We start from the raw sequence: 12,119 nt of genomic DNA, 5'->3' as shown, positions 1-12,119 counted from the left end.
GGCTGGAGAAGGGGGAGCAGGGGAAACGAGGCTGAGCCTGATGTCCCGAGGGGCCTTAAAAGAGCCGGGGGCTGGGTGAATGTCAGAAGTGGATGCCCTTCTAGGGACCAACACGAGCTCTGAAGGGGAGGTCCAGACTTAAGTGTACAGGACAGCTTTGGGGACCTGAGACAGGGATGCTGCAGGGCTGACGCTGGGAGCCAGAAGCCAGAGCTAGTTGGTGCAGCGTGTTTTGGGAGCTCTCTTTCCCTCCAATTCTTTTGCCCTCTCATCCAGTTTGTGTGCGTAGAAAGCCTGGTGACGGCGCTGGTGGACATGTACCCCCGTGTATTCCGCAAGAAGAACCGGAGGGAGCTTCTCATTCTCGGCGTGTCTGTCGTCTCCTTCTTTGTTGGGCTGGTCATGCTCACAGAGGTGAGGGTCTGGGAGGCTTGGAGGTGCGGACCGGGTGAGGAGGAGAAGCCAAGCTGGACACTGCCACCTGTCAGGCGGAGCCGGCTGTGTGGGTTCAGGTCGCGGGGCAGGCCTTCCGGGCTTCAGGGCCCTGGGACGCCCTCCTTTCCCAGCCACAGGAAGCACAAAGCAGGTGGCACCTTCCTCTGACCTTTGGACACTGGCCACCTACCTTTGGGGGTGGCCAAAGGGTCATTTGGATCCAGGTAAGCTAAGAGGTGTGAAAAGATGGTCAGAAAGTCCTGGATTAGGACTGCCTCTCCAGCAAGCTCCTGTGATTTCCCAGGCAACTGAACCAAGTTCCAGGGACAAACTTCAAAGGAAGAAAGGGAGCCCTGGGGAGGGGTGATATTTTCTGTTTTGTCTCAAGGGAGACGGAAGGAGATGGAGCTTGCCAGCTTGACAGTATCGAGGACAGCCCCTGTCGAGCGTTTGCCAAAAAAGTACACGCTTTTTCTTAGACTTCCGGGTCAATCCCTAAATGTTCTCAGGGATGAGCTAACAACAGCTGTCTGTTTTACCTTCCTTCCAAAAATCATAATAAAAAATAATTACTGTCTCATATCTGCCTAGTGCCTTAGAGCTTACAGACTATGTTGTTTTAATATCTGTCTCCCATGATCCTCACCAGGTCTGCTCTGTGTCTGAGGGTGTGAGGCCAGAGGCCATGGGCCAATCTGTTTCCTCTGGATACATTTCATTTTTTTCTTTTTTTAATCTCTTCCTGGGCAGGGCGGTATGTACGTGTTTCAGCTCTTTGACTACTACGCAGCCAGTGGCATGTGTCTCCTGTTTGTGGCCATCTTTGAGTCCCTCTGCGTGGCTTGGGTCTATGGTGAGTGACTCTTCCCCCAGGTTCCAACCCCAGTACTCATCGTCACCTCAGGGCCTGAGAGCAAAAGACAGTCATCTGCTCACACCCACCTTTTCCTGGGGCACCTCCCCTACTCAGCCTCAAAAATCTTCTGGTTGCTATTGCTACCATTGTCACTCTCCTGGTTATGACTGTACCCAGACCACCCCAAGTGGGTCCAAATCCTGTCCTATCCAAACCTTTTCAGCCCTTAACAGCCTTGGTAATCAGAAAGTTATTATCTTTGCCTAAGCTGAGTTCTGCCCACTGCCGTGCATGCCTATGAATTTCAGGGAAGAGAGTCTCCCAGCAGCGATTTGGAAAGACAACCATGGTAGCTTCTGTTCATTGGCCTTTGCCCATCCTGCCTCTGCCTTCGATGCTAAAGAATGTCCTTTCTCCCCCTTCCTTCCTTCTCTTCTGCACGGTAGGAGCCGGGCGCTTCTACGACAACATTGAAGATATGATTGGGTACAGGCCATGGCCTCTTATCAAATATTGTTGGCTTTTCCTCACACCAGCCGTATGCACAGTAAGATAACCCTCAGGGGGTAAAACTACAGGAAGGCAAAGAAGGACGGTGGCCGTAGGAGGGTAGATAGGCTGTTAGCCCTGGAAAGGATGTGTCCATGAGGATTGAGAATCACTTTAGATTTTCACTCGTCCTCCTCTTGGATTCTAGAAAACGATTAGCGAGATAGATTCTTCTTTTCCATTTCACAGAAGGACAGACTGAGGTTCAGAGCTGTCAGATGGCTTGAACCCACACCACAGAGTGAGTCGAATGTCACAGGGCAGGAGCAAAACCCAAGTGTCCTGGGTTGCTCATAATAATACTATTAACCACAGCAATTATAATAGCACCGTCACAGGGCACTTACTTCACATTAGGCATAGAGCGTGGTACACATTTTAGCCCACGTTATCTGCACAAGAACCCCATGAAGCAAGAATTACCGTTAGATTCATTTTATAGGTGAAGCTGAAGCCAGAGAGGTGAAGCCATTTGCCCAAGTGAGAAAGTGGCCGTGAGCTACTTTGGCAGCTTGGCTTCAGATCCTGAACCATAAACCACTAAGTGCTGCTTCCTTGGGCTCTATCTTGTGTGTCAGCAGTCCCCCCACATGCCCACTATAGGCAGGGCATAAATGAGGCCCAGGGGGAAGGAGGCATGACCCTTGCCCTTGAGGCCCTGGCAGCCCCTCCTGACGTGCAGGAGACTTAAGCAGCCGAAAACACCAGCAGCCATGTGACCATGTCCTAGCTGAGGGCCGGCCATGTGTATGGGTGCCCGGGGGTGCGGGGACCCTGCAGGAACAAGGTAGGTGCCCTGGAAATACTACTGGGGGTGTGGACTTTGAGTAGAATGTGGATGGGGATTGGGGGTTGATTGACCCAGTTGAGCCTGGAGGCAAATCCAGTCTTGCAAGGGGACTGGTCTCTGCCAGCTCTCCCAGGGGGGCCGAGGGCACAAGGCCCCTGCTCTCCCAGCCCCTTTCTCTTCTCCCCTCATCCTCAGGCCACCTTCCTCTTCTCCCTGATCAAGTACACGCCACTGACCTACAACAAGAAGTACACATACCCGTGGTGGGGTGACGCCCTGGGCTGGCTCCTGGCTCTGTCCTCCATGGTCTGCATTCCTGCCTGGGGCTTCTACAAGCTCAGCACCCTCAAGGGCTCCTTCAGAGAGGTAGAGAGTCAGTAGGGCGGGTAGGAGCCCTAGAGGGTGAGGTAGGGCCCCCATGATGATACACAGATGCCTGCCAGCAAAGGAGCCCGGTGAAGGTGCTGGGGAGGCACTGAGTGAGTGCTTCCGAGTCTCAGAAAAAGACTGGAAGCCTCCAAGTCACAGGCGGTGATGACAGGGCCGGCACCTGGAGGGCGCGTTTGCCTGTGGGGGCGGCAGGCAGACGCTGGTAGTGAGGGAAGCTGGGACATATGCCCCTAACTCCAGCTCACCACCGCCACCTCCACGTTCCTTGCAGAGAATTCGCCAGCTCCTGTGCCCAGCTGAGGACCTGCCTGGATGGAACCGAGCAGAACCCTCTGCCCCCGCCACACCCAGGACATCACTGCTCATACTCACAGAAGTGGAGTCCCACTGCTAGGTCCGCAAGGCCTCGGATCATGCCCGTGGGCCTGGCTGTGGGGACAGCTGCAGAAGGGGAGGGCAGAAGCAGCCCCGCTGTGCTTCTCTGCCTCCTCCCGGGGCAGATGAGAAGGAGGGTTTGGAATCCACCTTGGGTTGGGCGCCTGCCACTGGAACGTCTCTGCTCCAGGGGTGGCTGTACAGGTGTGAGATGCTGGTATCGAGGGCACCCCTTTCGCAACAGGCCTTGGGAAGCCGGGTGAGGGCCGGTGGGTGGAGTGACAGCCCCGTCCCTCTTACCCTTCATTCCATTAAATCCATGTTCTTCCCACCGACTGCCAGAGGCTCTGCCTGGTTCCTGCCCCTCTGCCTTGTGGCCTTGGCCACTTCCTCACTTTACAGCTGTGGCCTTAGCGGCCCCTCCCTCCTCTCTGTCTCTCCCTGCCTCATTGAGTACTTGTGGACCATGAGCAGAGGGGACTGCGGTGGTGAGAAGGGCAGTGGGGCCCAGCTGAGACCCTCCATCCTCAGACACTCACACCAGAGGGGTCTGTCACATTCTGTCCATGCGTCCCCCACAGCCCCTTCCCTCCCTCCTTCGCTCGGTGGAATAAGCAGGGCAATGGAGGGAGGAACGAGGGCGGCGTGAGCCTTAGCTAGAGGAAGGCAGAGGAAAGTGTGGTTGGGCTTCTTCCCGCCCACATTCCCCTTACCATGTCCCTCCCTGACCCCACCTGCCAAACTTGTGAGTGCGAGCGCGGGTGCCTGCGGGGGGACGCGAGGGAGACAGCCAGGGACTGCAGCAGACCTGAGGCCGCAGGCATGAGAAGCCCGGACAGAACGGGCACTACCCCAGTTCAGCCAGCAGAGGGCGCCCACCTCCTGAGGACCACCTCGCTTTTCTGCTCAGCGGACAGATGCCAGGCGCGGCACCGCCGGACGTGGCCACCAGGGGGTGGCACTGCCATGACCACAGCTCGCGGTCAGGGCTGGAGCTGCGCAGATGAGCTCTTGGGGTCAGGCTGCAAAGAGAATGCAAGTGGAAGAAGGCAAAGCCTGTCCTACCTCGGGGTCAGTGGCGTGGCCTGGTCCCCAAGTTCTACCACAGGTGTCTGCAGCCTATACGTGTGGAGCTGCGTGGAGCTGGGGTGCACTTATCTCTCGGTGTGTGTGTGTGTGTAAGTGCCTGAACACACACAGCTGCATTTCTCCCCGAACATGTGGAGGCTTTGGGGTCGGCCGGTGTCCCCACCTCTGTTCAGATGGTCCTTCTGGCGTTGTTCTGGGGGAGTGCCTGGGATTCTTGGAGCTGCAGACTGAGGGCACACAGCGTCCCCTGGGTGATTTTCTTAGTTTGTTTTACAGGTCAGTTAGTGGGAAAATGCACCGGAATCTTTGCCAATCTTCAGTTTTTTATTTGTTTGTGGCTGTTGGGAGAACTCGTAAAAGTTGGTGTCGTGGCCCTCCTGTTGGTCGGTGTTGGCTGCTTCTTCCCGGACAATGACTGGTTGGGCCTCCCTCAGGTGTGCCAGGTGGGAGAAGTCAGTCTGCTAGAGAAACATGCTGCAGCTGGAGACACCACACCCCTGGCATCTTGCCCATCTGACGATATTTCCAGAACACCTACTATGTGGCTCTGTGCTATACTCGTGACACATGACACAGTGTCTTCAATAAGAACTTGTGACAGATGCTGTTTTTTTGAAGGAAAAGCAAACTGGGGTCTGGGAAGGAACTCGCTGGTTTAGATGGGGTGGGTTGCGAACCCCGTGCTGACAGTGTGACAGCTGTCTCTCCATCCATCCATGTGATCACAGCTGCAAGCATCTGAGGGAAGGGTGCCAGTGTTTCAGTAATGGCAATTTGAATCCTAGTTAGGAGATTCATTAGTGGTGGAATATGGTGTGAAAATAATCCGTTGGCCTGAGCATCAGGAGATGTGGGGTCCAGTCCTGACCTGCTTCTAACTTGTCTTTGTGGAACTTATCCGAGATCCAATTTTAGTATATGTGCTGCCAAAGTGAGCACAGGAACTTACTTGGGATTCAGATCTTCATGTTTTTCAGACGGAAGTAATACTGTGCACCCGCATGCACGCAGTCTTATTGTAGGGCTCAAATGATGTCACGGGTGTGAGAGCCCTTTCAGTCCTCAGTGCCAAATGGTGTGAGGTCATTAAGCCAGTTGGGGGGACGGATGAGGGGGATATGCTCTAATAACCCAGGGCATTGACAGGCAAAGACATGAGAGAAAAGCCACTTGCTTGCGTCGGGGCCAGGAACAGGAGCAGGAACTCCTGAACGTCGCTTTAGCCGAGACGGTGGGGCAGGGCCTGCTGTCTGTCCCATCTGCTTTCTCTCCCTGCAAGGCCAGATACCTGATCCTGCAGTTCTCCAAGGAAAAAGACACAAAAAGAAGGGGACCCCTCTTGTCTAGCAGCCACACCTGTTAGGGAAGAAAGACAGGCGTGGGGAGCCCTGGGCAAGTGATGGCTGAATGGGGAGAGAGGAAGCCCAGCTCACTGGAGTTGTAAGCGGGGCCCTTACAGGCGGGGAAGCTGAGCCCACCAGGCTGCCTTGGAGCCTTGGATCCCACACCTCAGACCTGGCGCATGTCCCAGATCCATCCTTGTGCACACAGACACCTAGTCCTCTGTTACCCTCAGATAAGTGTGCCCGAGATACACCACAGTCAGCCCAATATAGTCCCTCCCAGAGGCTTGCAGTCCCTGCTGGGGTCTGAGCCTTCTTACTTACCAGCTCTGTGACCTTGGGCCGGTTCACCGTTCTGGACCCTCACTTTCTCCTCTGTAAAATGGAAATAAGAATACCTAGATCAATGTGTTGTTGGAGTCCAGTGAAGGGTGTAAGGGAGAGCTGCCCTGGGGACACATTCAAGCAAATTCATCCTCTTTCCCGTGGCTCCAGCCCCACGACACTAGGCCAGGAAGAGTTCAGAGGCGTCTTTGCTGTCCCCACCGCCTCTCCAGCCGCAGGCATCAAGTCGTACTGGGCCCAGAAAAAGGCTACACATTTATGGGGCTAGGCGTTTTGCAAGGGTGCGAGGGAGAGGTAGCCCTAGAAGAACTCTGCATCCCGTGGCCCCAGAGTCGGGTTTGGCACTAGCTGTATTGTTCAGGAAAAGCGGGACCTGAGTCCTTCAAGCCCTAATCTATCCCCTGGTTCCAGGAGAGCAATGGTTTTCCAGAAAATGGAAAACTGGGATGGATTTTTTCCCTCAGCTTGCATCCATCCATCCATCCATCCAATGAACACTGAGTGTCTGCTCTGAGCCAGCACTCCATTAAATGCTGGAGGCAAAAACAAGGAATTATGAAGCAGTCCCCACCCTTTAGATATTTATGCCCTAGGAAACAACACACTGCAGGAACAAAAGTTACATGCTCACACAGTAGGTGCCATGGCAGGCCTTCTAAAAGCATGCATGGGGTTAGATGAAGGTGGTGAGGAGAACATTTTATGGGGTTCACAGTTCTCACTGCAGCAAGATGACTGAGTCATTTAACTGTATTTCATCTTGTCTCTGGACCCTCCCCAGTGTGGACACAGTCTTAGGTAGGCTTTCCAAGTAATTTCAGGATTCCTACCTTTTGTAAAGATTGGGGTCTCTGGCCTCTGGGAGCTTACTAATTGGTCTGAATACCCAGTGGGGGTTGGAAGCTGCAGGGGCCAGGGTGGGCTTGAGTAAGGATGGGCTCAAAGTGAGAAGGAGGCCAGAGCAAACAAGGCAGCTGTTCTACAAGTTGAAGGTAAGGTAGTAAGACTGCCTGTCCGTGCATAGCCCCAGGTCCCTGCAGAAAGCCTGACACATTGTAGGTATGAAATAAAAAAAAATTTTTTTAATTTAAAAATTTTGTTAATGTTTATTTTTGAGAGAGAGAGACAGAGACAGAGAGAGACACAGAGAGAGACAGAGCATGAGCTGGGGAGGGGCAGCGAGAGAGGGAGACACAGAATCCGAAGGAGGCTCCAGGTTCTGAGCTGTCAGCACAGAGTCCGATGTGGGGCTCGAACCCATGAACCGTGAGATCATGACCTGAGCTGAAGTCAGATGCTTAACCAACTGATCCACCCAGGCGCCCCCCAATTTTTTAAGTTTATTTAGTTATTTTGAGAGAGAGAGAGAGAAAGAGAGAGAGAGAGAGCAGGAGCAGGGGAGGGGCAGAGAGAGGGAGAGAGAATCTCAAGCAGACTCCGCTGTCAGCACAGAGCCCGATGTGGGGCTCGAACTCACCAACTGTGAGATCGTGACCTGAGCTGAAATCAAGAGTCGGCTGCTTAACCAACTAAGCCACCCAGGTGCCCCTGAAATAAAATTTTTGAATGAATGAATGAGCTAGGGAATCTAACCCCTGCCTCGTCTGATTCTCTTTCCTCTCGCTTCCGTTCATGGAGAGGCTGGGTATTTTGTTCTGGGACGGCTGTCACCACTGTTCTGTAATCTCATGGACTTTGGTGTCTCTCTGCACTACGGTGGACCCAACACGCAGGGACAGGGCAGATGCAGCAATGCAGGTCACACCGTCCCAGCTGAGCCCAGGGGTAACAGGGGTGTGAATTCTGGTTGAGGCCGTGTGGCTCTGCCAGAGCCAACCTTCCGGTTTCACAGAGGCTAACAGTCTGAGGCCGGAGACTCGCTCTGGCTTTCTCTTGCTGGGGATCCCCACAGGACATGCTGAGAGGGGCCTGAGAGACACCGAGTGGGGCTGCTTGATGGAAAACTACAGACCGAGATTCTCACTTCACACCCCAGCCCTGCTGGGAAGTTCTAAAATATGAAGGGGAAGTTCATGCAAAGGGAAATTTCCCTTGCTCCCCACAACTTCCCCTCCCTCCTCAGCACCTGGGGCTGAAAAAGCACCTTCACTGTCTTGAAAGAGACACTGGCTGTTCTGAATGAATGACCGACCAGGGGACGGTCCTGTACCCAGCACCACGAGGGCATGCTCAGGAATAATGATAAGGACCCCGTTCTGGATGAACTCACTCATGGCGGAGGGCATACACATTTATTCAACAAATACCAATTCACCACTGACAGCTGCCAGGCTGTCTCAGCTGTGTGCCTTAGTGCTGAGAGGTCACCAGAACATAATTACTGCTGCCTGGGCCCAGACACCCATCATCCCAGCCCCTGCGTCCCGAGGACACACAACAAACACCAATGACCGCCCCCACCCCCACTCGCCTTTAAGCACCTACAATATCCTAAGCAATTTACCATATTGTCTTTAACCCTGAAAAGTAGGTAGACATTGTTTTGTACCCTTTACAGATTGAAAGACTGAGGCTCAGATCCTTGCCTAGCTGCCCTGACTGGTAGAACAGAGGAGGGGTTCAAACTCAGGTCTGTCTGACTGTAAACCTGTGTCCTTTCTAGATTAGGTTTCTTGAAGTATGCTGTGGGCACTTTCTCTAGGAAAATCCCAGGGAATAGGGTAGTGGTTGTGAAGGTCCAGAGCCTTGCCTTGAAACCACAGAGGGCAGGTACTTGGTGGAAAACTCCAGTGCGTGATTCACCCTCCTCCTGAGCCCTCGTCACTGAGGCCAACTCCCCTCCTAAGGTTGTCAGTTTCCACTGTGGGGTTGGTGGCTCCCATCCTACTCCTCTGGTGAGAGAAGGCTGCTCCCTGACCTGTACATCCTCATTTCTTCCCTCAGAAGTTGCTGGTGCTGGAGGGGCACGGTGAGAAAGGGGAAGGCGGGAGGGACGAAAGAAAGGAGGGAGATGAGATCGGGTATGAGTCTCTGAGCTGGTCTGGAGGGACCGTCTTGGGACAGCACCCACTAGGAGGGCTGGGGGGGGCAGCCCACAGCAGGAGAGAGATGGGGGTGGAGGGCTGGGGACAGAGGACTTGGCTTCCTGAAGTCAGATGTTGTAATCCTGGTGCACAAACTTTTGGCTTCAGTCCCTCCTGTTGCTTGTGGTATTTCTCTGTCCCTTCACTTCCCAATACACTGGTGTGTGTGAGTGTGCGCGCGTGCACACACACACACACACACACACACACACACACACACGCAGAGCTGCTTTCTGTCTGGGAGTCCCAGGACAACAACTTGGACGGGATTCTGAGCGGGGAGGAAAAGGGAAGGAGAAGAGGTGGACAGTTTCCCTCTCAGGTCCCGTCTTTCTGGGTATTCTTGCAAGCCGCTTCCCCGGGACTGTCCTGGGGACCCAAGGCATGGAGCTGAGCTGACCACGGGAGCGGAGATCAGGACTGAGGTGAGCAGGAAGTGGAGGACTGGATGTGCCTTCGCAGTGCCTGAGAGGTGCCTCAGAGGGGCTGGAGGGCTGAGTCCCAGGTGGCAAAGCTTTGCAGAAGTGTGTGCGTCTGTGGTACAAAAACCTGGGACTGGAGGAAAGTCTGATGCTTGGGACTCAGGACAAGGGGCATCACCCCAGCTTCCCCAAACCATGCTTAGGGACCATCCTGGGAAAGTACAGAGATCGGGGGCTGGCCCCAGACAAGCAGGGAAAGAGGGGTGGTCACCTGACTGACAGGGAGGGGAAGCAGACAGTGCCCAGTGATGTGGGAAGGGAGAGCAGACAGGAGAAAGCTTGGGCATTCCTGAGGGCCCATGACCTGCAATTAGCCACGCAGATGAGGGGTTTCTGCCCTCCCCCACAGGTGGGGCAGGGCAAGCAGGGAGCCAACTGTCTCCCAGAAGGAGGAAGCAGCCTCAGCTCAGGGTGCCGGGGAGGCATGAGCATGCTTGTGCCAGGGAAGGGCAACGAGGGAGCCGCTGGGAGGTGCAGGCGGCCACCAGCTGAAGTGAGCAGCCCACAGGGTGTGAAGGACTAGACGGAGTCAGGTTTTGGTGCCATGCACACAGGTATGTGTGTGCAAAGGGACGTGACGGGAACGGCACCAGTGTGTGTACGGAAAAAGGAACTGGTATGTGGGTGTGGGCTGCAGCAGGGGCTGGGGCATCCCATTCGCCCCCGTAGCCAGGGCTGGCCCGGGAGGGTGATGGGCTGCACTGGGATCCCGGCGGCACACGGGGGGCGGCATTTCCCCACCTGTCTGCTCCTCCGCTAGCCCCGGGCCAGGCCTCCGTCTTCATGCCCAGCTCCTGAACACGGTTAATTCCGGACTTGATAGGCCTCTTGAAGATTTCCTCGATGGGCAGACTGAGCCCAGTGTGGGTGTAGGTGTCTTTGCTTCTGGAGGGCATGGATGTGCGGTGAGCTCCAATCTGTGCCCTGTGCCCTGCTCTAGCTTAGCGGGGGTGGGAAGGTGGTGTGAGCGGCTGGAGAGCTGAGCGAGACAGGTGGACCCTTGGGAAGGGGGGGATCTCTGGAAGGCATCTCAACTGTGGATGACACCGTTGTTTATTCCTAGCACACGGGGTTGGGGAGGGTAGAAGGGTACCGTGGGGACGGGGTGAGGGAGGCGGAAAGGTGGGGCGTGCCATCCTCTTGGCTTCTTAAAAGTCACCCCAGAAGGAGAGCTCTGTACAGCTTGTTTTTGTGTCTGACATCCTCCTGGACACTTCTTCCCTGAGTCTAACTTGAATCGCACTTGCTGCACTGTCAGCCTGTTTCCCCTTGGCTTTGCCGTGGCTCTAGGCCAGCTTTCCTTCTCGCATGCTCTTGCTTTCATTCTGCCATTCCGGTTTTTCATTCTAACACACAAATTATGATCTTCCCAGTAACCTTTAAACATTAAAAAAAAATGTCATTATCAGCTCATCAATGTATGTTCTCTTGTCTCCCTTCCCCCATCCCGATACAACCCAAACCCTGTGCCCGAGCGGGGCTCTCAGATTTGCTTCCTCATCCTGCACTCGCCTCTGGTTTTCCCTCCGTTTACTCCTTTGCCCCAGCAGGTCTCCCCTCCTTCAACTGTCCAGGACAGCTGGGCCCTGGAACAGCCGCTTTTGGTCTGCGAAGTAAGGCTTGTCCCTTGACCACCCCCTTGGTGACCTGTGTGCTCGGGCTCACCCTGAGCTGAGCTACACTATAGCTCTTGGTACTTGGTACTTGGTCAGGCAAAGGCAAAAATCTCTCCTTGTCTTTCATGGATCTTATTTTTACCCCCCACCCTCCCAATGCCCTTGTTGAACAGGGATCATTCTCTCTTCCAGGGAGACTTAAAGCCCAGAGAGGAGGTGTGATTTGCCTAAGGTCACACAGCAAGTTAGAGACTCAGCTCCACCACTTAGTGTATTGGTAAGTTTATTCAAATCATTCAAAAATAGTTTTCCTGAACACCTGGTGGGTGTCAAGTCCTGTTCCTTAGCCTCTCTGAGCTTCAATTCCTCATTTATAAAATGGAGTTAACAGTAATACCTACGTCAAAGATTTTAATGAAGATGAAATTTAGTAACGTACACAAAGAAGTGTATGTTTTTGGCACAACGTTAATTTTGTTAATATTATTATTGGCTAGGTCTGGACTAGAACTTGGGTTTCATGTCTGGTGCTTTTCCATTAACATTTTTGAATTCATTCATTTATTCCTCCACTCATCCATTCATTTGTTTGATAATGAATTGGGGGCCATTGGTCAGGGTGCCCTAACCCCAGTTATGTAACAACATCTACAGCTCATTCGGGTACCTGCCAACTTTTCCCCCTGGGGCCAGACTGCACTGTTTTTCCAACCTGACACTCTGGCTCTCAAAGCACCCCCCCCCCCCCCCACCTGAGGTCTGACAGTCTCCTCTGAACCTGGGAGCTTTCTTCCCCTCCTCCCTC

The 12,119-nt window shown here is 54.0% G+C and overlaps 1 protein-coding gene across 6 annotated transcripts in view; it reads left to right on the top strand.

The window, feature by feature from the left end:
* The window catches only part of SLC6A13 (solute carrier family 6 member 13), a 34,427-nt gene extending 30,696 nt beyond the window's left edge, over positions 1-3,731 (top strand). For all 6 annotated transcript variants that reach the window (XM_019464907.2, XM_019464905.2, XM_053894776.1 and 3 more), the window contains 5 exons: positions 277-414; positions 1,186-1,288; positions 1,738-1,838; positions 2,826-2,996; positions 3,292-3,731. In XM_019464907.2, the coding sequence (XP_019320452.1) occupies positions 277-414; positions 1,186-1,288; positions 1,738-1,838; positions 2,826-2,996; positions 3,292-3,414 (636 nt within the window). In that variant the 3' untranslated portion in view covers positions 3,415-3,731. The remainder of the gene's footprint in view (positions 1-276; positions 415-1,185; positions 1,289-1,737; positions 1,839-2,825; positions 2,997-3,291) is intronic.
* The last annotated feature ends 8,388 nt before the right edge of the window (positions 3,732-12,119 follow it).

This window comes from Panthera pardus, unplaced genomic scaffold (assembly GCF_024362965.1).
Source record: "Panthera pardus isolate Hobbes unplaced genomic scaffold, ASM2436296v1 HiC_scaffold_6, whole genome shotgun sequence".
In the NCBI taxonomy this organism is placed as follows: domain Eukaryota; kingdom Metazoa; phylum Chordata; class Mammalia; order Carnivora; family Felidae; genus Panthera; species Panthera pardus.
Note: the sequence above shows the minus strand (reverse complement) of the source record. Positions and strands in the feature narration are given on the sequence as shown.